We start from the raw sequence: 7,307 nt of genomic DNA, 5'->3' as shown, positions 1-7,307 counted from the left end.
GCAAACTTACTTAAGCTTTAAGCCCAGTGGCACAACTTCACATTTAGAGATGTTAAGGATTAAATGAGCATGTATGCAAATAACACAAAACATAATGGTCATGGTATTTCTAGTGCAATATGGATTTCCTCATAATCAGGGGGAAAAAAATCACCTTAAATATATCCTTCTAAACCTGTAATCCTGAACTATAGGACAATTAATCAAGGTACTGTCCTGCTAGGCATCAGCCTTCAATGTTACCAGATTTACTATCCTACAGGGTATCAGTCTGGTTAGCTCTGCTTGGGTCCTCCCATTCTGCCCCTTGCAAATACCACAAGGCTGGTTAAAACCAAGAAGTAATTCCCCACAGGCAAACATGACCCCCAGTCTGAGTACTGGACATACAGTCTAGTAAGGCCTTGTGTTTTTGTACAAGATTTTTATTAAAGGTCTAAGAAGTAATTCCCCACAGGCAAACATGACCCCCAGTCTGAGTACTGGACATACAGTCTAGTCAGGCCTTGTGTTTTTGTACAAGATTTTTATTAAAGGTCGTTACACAGAAACATCCAGACTCCAGATACAGCTGTCAAGACGACCCTGGAACCAAATAAAGCACAACAGTAAGAGAAACTGCTTCACCTGAGCATCAGGTTCTTTCACTTACTAAATGAACATCCAATCCCACTTAGGGCTGCATGAAGATTAGTAAAATACACACAGAGCACCTAGGAACACAACACCTACAAAACAAAAACCCAGATGCACTGGGCATAGGAGGTTGGTGTTACTGCTTTAAGGGGGCTGCTCAAGGACAGAACAGCTAATTACTAGCAGGAGTCCCTTGAAAATCCTGAGCAAATAAGAACAACAATAAAGATATACTCCTATTTCATACATAGTGGTAAAAGTAGGGACTTCTTTCTAAAGAAAGGCAAACACCCTTCCCAACAGAATCATGGGTTAAACAGGTTCCAGGTTCCAACTTGTATTCTCCCATATAAAGCAAATACAATCCAATGTTTATTCACCAAGTGCTTACCAGTGTAGGATATAAGTATTAATACAGAGAAAAAGGAATATTTGCCAAGAGGCCCCTGCAGACATACCTATTATGCTGTAGGGACCGGCTGGGGCATGGCTGGTGGCTCTGGCTTCCCACCCTTCTGTTCTGAGATGGGGGTGGTGGGCAGTATCTCATCTTTGGGCTCCACGATGCTCACATGGTCGGGCAGGGGCTTCTTAGGGCCAATTTTACCGCTTGGGTCCCAAGGCAGCATGATCTTCACTTTGATGCCCAGCACACCTAGAGGATACCACAGTTAGGACCTGGCTGAGGTTTCACCGGCCCCTACCACACAACAGGACAGAAGGAAGACAGTAGTAGTTTACTCAAGCACCCCTGGGGCTAGTCCCTTCTCAGACAAATGCCTCTAAATCAATCAACGAACAGGACACTTCTGCAAAAGGAATCCATGCACAGCACCACAGAACATGGCACTGGCAAGGACCAAGAGCAGGACGTGACCTTTATGACTCGTCATCGTGTCATCACTGAAGGGTACAGAGATGGCTAAGACAGAGAAACCAACTCTTGAATCTGACTGATGTCAGCAATTCAATTCTTCAGTGCAGCTAGTCAATAAACCCAAGAAGTACAAACATGCCCAACTACCTCAAAGATGAATTCCCCCAAGCATTCTCAGCTGCTCACCCTGTCTGAGCAGCACATGGCGCACGGCAGTGTCAACGTAGTAGTTAACAGGGTCTCCACTGTGGATCATCAGGCCATCCACAAACTTCATGGATTTAGCCCTCTGTCCTCGAAGTTTCCCAGACACCACGACCTCACAGCCCTTGGCCCCACTCTCCATGATGAATCGCAGCACACCATAGCAGGCCCTTTGGAAGAACAAGAGATCCACTTGTGTTATTACCGAAGACAGACTTTATCTACCCACCCCATCAAGTTTAAAAAACAAAATAAAATAAGGCTTACTCTGCATTAACTGTTTCCAATCTTCCTTTAATGGAGAATAAATCTGACCAGAGTCTGGCCCAAGAAATAGCAATTCTTTTTCACTCCTATCATACCTAATCTTAGGATAATCTTCCTCAGGGGATTAATGTTAAGCTCCTCCTAACCAGTGCTTTCTTCCAACTTTAGCTGCTTATTAGAATCACTTCAGAAGGCTAAAATAAAAAATCAAAAGAAACCCGATGCCTACTCTAGGCCAATTAAATCATCAATGTGGGGTGGTGTGGAGGGTACCAACATTTATAAACCAAATGTATTTCACAGGGCTTAGCTTCCAAGGCCCTGTTGTTTCAGGTATAGCCTAACTTTTTAAAATTACACATAGAAATGTTAAGCTTGCAAAAGGCAGGAAACTTTCCCTGGGCTAAAATCTCTGTTGTAGATAAAGAATTGTAACAGCAAAATTGCTGGCATTAAGGGCAGATGTCCTTGGTGCAGCTAAACCTAATGACTGTTGCCACAACAATTATCTTACTGTTGTTTTGTAACCACCTATGTTCCTTTTCTGTAACTTTCTGGCCTGGAGGATAAACACTGAGAGAAGACCCTAGTTCAGTGTTATTTTTCCGGAATGCTTCTCTCTTGAGGGTTCCTGGAAAATTAACCTCTTTGGGGATCTCACTGCTCAAAAGAAATGGGCTTTGAGTAATCCTTTGCATCTCCATCACCCTGGGGGAGAGGTGACAGGGTGGCAAAGCCCAGGCATAGTATTTTAAAAATGCTCCCTAGGTGATTCTGATGCACAACCAAAGTTAAGAACCACACTTTCCAACTCCACAAGTACCCAGTCACTTAGTGGTCCCTTTATTAAATTATAAATGTTCTTCAACCTCCAGAATTCATCTTCACTAGGAAACCTAACCACTAATTGAGGCTCCTGGCTACCTTAATATTAGAGTGCTGGAAAAGACATTTTATTCTACAAAATAGATAAGAGGGTTGGATGGTTAGCTCAGTTGGTTAGAACGTGGTGCTGATAACACTAAGGTCCAGTGTTCAATCTCTGTACCGGCCTGCTGCAACAAAAAAAGATACTAATTGGGTAGCTAGCCACCTCTAGGCCCATTCACATCGTCTCATGTATTCCTCACAACTAAGGAGAGGTAGTATGACCCTCACTTAAAAACAGGAGATCCAAGGGTCAGACAAGTTTAATAACTTGCATAGGTCTCAGAACTTCCAAGTCAAACTTTAGTGTGTGCAAAAATCATGTGGAGAGCTTGTTAGACAGATTGCTGGGCCATACCCCCAGTTTCCCATTCACTGGGTCTATGGTAAAAATTGAGAATTTTTATTTCTATCAAGTTTCCAGGTGATGCTATCCCAGTGACAAAACTTTTGAGATCCATTTTTTTTAAGAAGTGGAAGTGGTACTTAAACCAGGTGAGTGGTCTTTTCTACATGTCTTTGCTTGCACTACCTATCCGCAAGGGCCAACCTTCCTACAACACAGCTTTCAGGTCATTCCTCTGTTGAATAACCCCACCCCCGCACCTGCATTAAGTACTGACTAAATTCCGAACACCTAGGCAAGTCATTCTAATTACTTCACAAATAGTCAAATTGCACAAAGAACTTCTATTGAAATCTTACCAGCTTAAGAGGCAATCTCATCTCTTCAATGTCCCTGACACTCCTCACATTACTATCTATGTACAGCTTAAGTGTCTAGATTTTAAGCTCTTTCCCGTCATGATGTCTTATCTCTTTGTAGTCCCCATGACAGTGAACACATAATGGATCTGCAGGACTTCTAGCTTGTTCTGTATTTCGCGGTGCCCCACAAGTGCTAAAGCACTTCCACTACCTACCAATACATAACACACACCCAGTAACAAGCTGAATTATTCCTCACTGTCCACCTCTCATAGGGCTCTTTCTAAAGCCTCACCAAGGAGACCAATGGAAGTTGGTACCTTCCCTGCACAGAACTACAATATTTCTGTTTTACTCCCAAAGCACCCAGAACACTTCATCACAGCACTGACAACTGTATGGTTTTTGCTTCTTAGCTTGCCAGTTCAGTGAGGGTATGAACTGGCAGTATCTTATTGTTATAACCCTTGGAGATAGCAGTTACTGCCACTTAACAAGAATTCTAACTTAAGAGTTTTCTAACTTAGCTAAATGGCCAACACACCATATTCTGATCTGCACAAGGCAGGACCATCGTATCTCAGGACACTTACCTCCGCACAGCAAGCCCTCCTAGGAGTTTGTAACGCAGCGACTCTGCTTGGGCAATGGCACACAGACCTCTTGTGGCCACCTTCTCGGCATAAAGCTTTAAAATAAAAAGCAAGATACCTCCTATTACCTTCACCAGTTTTCAATTAAAAGTCGGCACATTCTTCATACAAGCATCTTTTTCTATACCATGATATATGTCACTGTAGTACCCTTCAAGGACAAAAGCACTTCTACCCACACATAGTACTCAGTCACATGGGCTGAACTATTCCTCATTGCCCTCCCACTGCTAGCTCCTTCTACAGCCACATCAGGAGACCAGTGAAGTATCTGATCCATCATATGCATCGTTTCTACATCCAAGTTGAATGTAAAATCCTTTAACCACCCAGAAAATAGTAAAATAGGCCTGTAAAATTTAGCCTACCACTTATTAAGAAAACTACAACAGATACCAATCCATTAATACTTCTTTTTTTTCTTTTTTTAAAGATGACCGGTAAGGAGATCCTAACCTTTGACTTGGTGTTGTCAACACCATGCTCTCCCAAGTGAGCTAACTGGCCATCCCTATATAGGGATCTGAACCCATGATCCTGGTGTTTTCAGCACCACGCTCTCCCAAGTGAGCTAACTGGCCATCCCTATATAGGGATCTGAACCCATAACCTTGGTGTTTTCAGCACCGCGCTCTCCCAAGTGAGCCACGGGCCATCCCCATTATTCTAATAGCACTCATTGATCATAATAAATAAAGTCTCCAAGGTGATGTTAAGGGTTTTTGGAAGGACCATCCTAAAGAGCCACTTCCAGGTCCACAATAATCTCTGGCATAAGCCAGGGCCACTTACCTCTACACTGCCCTCAGGGAAGCCAAACCTCTTCTGAACTACAGCGGTCAATTCCCTGATCCGACGGCCCTTCTCACCAAGAACATTCTGTGTCCTGGAGGGCAAAAACTAACAGTTTATAACTCTCACAAAATCCTAGGTGTAACTTTAAATTTTGCATATATGTGTGGTAGCAAAATCTTATTCATCAGCCATAAAGCAATTATAAATTTTAGATGACAAGGTCTAAAGTTAAATTTTAAAAATGCAGCTTTTAAAAAACAATTACATTTATTAAGGACACATTCACTGATTGTCTTCTTAAGTTTATATACAGAATACACCACCTTAGTATATACAACAATTACAGGAAATGATGACCAGTCAAGTGCATCTTTACCTGGTAGCTAAGATAATGATTTCTGTCCTGGTTGGTGTAACACGGACCTCAACTCCAGAGTAGCCATCTTCAGCAAGCTCCCGCGTGAGAAACTCATTCAGCTCAGCTTTGAAAATGCCATCAGCAACAAACTAACCAAAAAAGTAAAGTTCAATTAGGAGTTGGGTATAGGCTCACTTTCCCCTGAACCCCTCTATCTGCTAATGCATTCCTCATCAAAACTCAACACCTCCAACGAATGCAACAACCCTTCTCAGACAAATGCCTCTAGGTCTTCTTTAGGAAGTTACTTCGACCAGGGCCTTTTAAACTGTGCCACAGAACGCAGCACAGAGTAGGCCACCTGGACAAAGACAACACCCCCCAGTCAGACTCGTCATCATCTCTTCATTGAAGGGCTTAAAAGATGGTCATTTATATTTACTCATGCAAAACAAAAAGCTACTCTAAAATGGCACATTTACATTTCATTCATCACAGCAGTAATGTGTGAAAGAGAGCTGAAAATATAAGCAGTCTCACTTGTAGACACAACTTGGACGTCAAAAGAATCCCAACCATGTTACGTTGCCTTCCTTATCTGTGGTCTTCCCTATAACAGAGCTGGCAAATCCTAACTCACAAGAACGTCGTAGACTTAATTTTAACATCAATGTGTATGTACGCAAGACGACAAAGCATCTATTTCTAAAGCTAGTGATTTTTGCACAGTTCTCTCCCATGAAAAGACAAAAGCTAAGGACGAGGACGTTTTCTCCCCAGGCCCCCAGACCGAGCACACACTATCGTCAGTACTTTCAACTGAGGTTTCTGGCATCAGAAGGCCGCACCCAGACACCAGTAATAAAGCAAGAATACAATGCTACATCCCCTTCCCAAAGCCATGAAATAAGATCTGAGAGAAATGACTCCCACCTCAAAATACTACGTTTACTCATTTTGTTGATCAAGAAATGCTCACAAGCGCCTTCTCCGGGACAGGAGGGGCGCCCCCTGCTCATCTCCACACTCTGCCAGGAACCGGCAGCAATCTGTCTGCGGCCACACTGCGCTCGCCCGGCTCGGGCTTCGCCCTGAATCCACCGGCATCCGCGACCAGCGGCAACGCCAAGCGGCCTAGGCCGCTTCCCGGGGCAGAGCACGAAGCAGCGGGTCTTGCGGTGACACTCAAGAAGCCCATGATCCGCAAGGCACCGCATTTCCCCGGGCCCGGACCCCACCAGCTCACCTTCCTCTTCTTGGAAATCTGCACCGCCATCTTGCCGCCGTGCGCCGCCAATAGGAAAGGAAGTGGCTCGTGGGCGGAAGTGGTATAAAGGGCGCGGGGCCACGGCGAAGAGCGGAGTGACGTCGACGCCTATGGGCGCTCACGGGAAATGTAGTTCTTACGTAAAGAAGGCGGTAAGGGAAAGAGAGGCGTGATAGAGATCACTGTAGACAGAACAGGAAAGGGGCAAATCAAGCTGAACTGCAGGGGAGTTGAGAGTCCAATTCCCATAGTTTAATAACTATGAGCAACGCGATGCACACAGATGGAAATCACAGGTATGAGCTCACCCAGCAACAGAGTTTAATCAGCGTGGAACCCTGGTCCCTACACTTTCAGGTCTACACTGTAGTGAAAATCTGCTGAAAGCTTTTGGTGAAATTCATTTAGATGCCCCTATATCTCCCCTATATCTCTCTGTCCATTTCCTCTGTTCCAAATGATAATAATAATAATAATAATAATAATGTCTAGTATATATCGAGTGTCCTAGGTACTGTTTGTGCCCTTTATGTTATTAACTCATTTACCCCACCTCACTTTCATAAAGTCCCTTACAATTTGTAACAGTCACATAGTGGCTCACGTACTCACAAT

At 43.7% G+C, this 7,307-nt stretch overlaps 1 protein-coding gene across 1 annotated transcript; it reads right to left on the bottom strand.

The window, feature by feature from the left end:
* Nucleotides 1-509: 509 nt before the first annotated feature.
* On the bottom strand, nucleotides 510-6,752 carry RPS3 (ribosomal protein S3). The gene is made up of 7 exons (XM_008582396.1): nucleotides 6,672-6,752; nucleotides 5,444-5,574; nucleotides 5,065-5,158; nucleotides 4,213-4,307; nucleotides 1,700-1,887; nucleotides 1,095-1,291; nucleotides 510-585 (listed from the first exon to the last, which is right to left on the bottom strand). Exons 1-6 carry the CDS (start codon nucleotides 6,699-6,701, stop codon nucleotides 1,098-1,100), a joined length of 732 nt encoding a protein of 243 aa, XP_008580618.1. The 5' UTR covers nucleotides 6,702-6,752; the 3' UTR covers nucleotides 510-585; nucleotides 1,095-1,097.
* Nucleotides 6,753-7,307: the final 555 nt, after the last annotated feature.

Source organism: Galeopterus variegatus, unplaced genomic scaffold (assembly GCF_000696425.1).
Source record: "Galeopterus variegatus unplaced genomic scaffold, G_variegatus-3.0.2 Scaffold2601, whole genome shotgun sequence".
In the NCBI taxonomy this organism is placed as follows: Eukaryota; Metazoa; Chordata; class Mammalia; order Dermoptera; family Cynocephalidae; genus Galeopterus; species Galeopterus variegatus.
Note: the sequence above shows the minus strand (reverse complement) of the source record. Positions and strands in the feature narration are given on the sequence as shown.

What these genes read in the sequence shown, in the direction of transcription:
- RPS3 (XM_008582396.1), bottom strand. Translation starts at nt 6,701, where the DNA reads ATGGCGGTGCAGATTTCCAAGAAGAGGAAG. An exon ending in ATCATTATCTTAGCTACCAG is followed by an intron (nt 5,159 to 5,443) that starts GTAAAGATGCAC and finishes TTTGCCCTCCAG; the next exon opens with GACACAGAATGTTCTTGGTG. An exon ending in CCATGTGCTGCTCAGACAGG is followed by an intron (nt 1,292 to 1,699) that starts GTGAGCAGCTGA and finishes GGTATCCTCTAG; the next exon opens with GTGTGCTGGGCATCAAAGTG.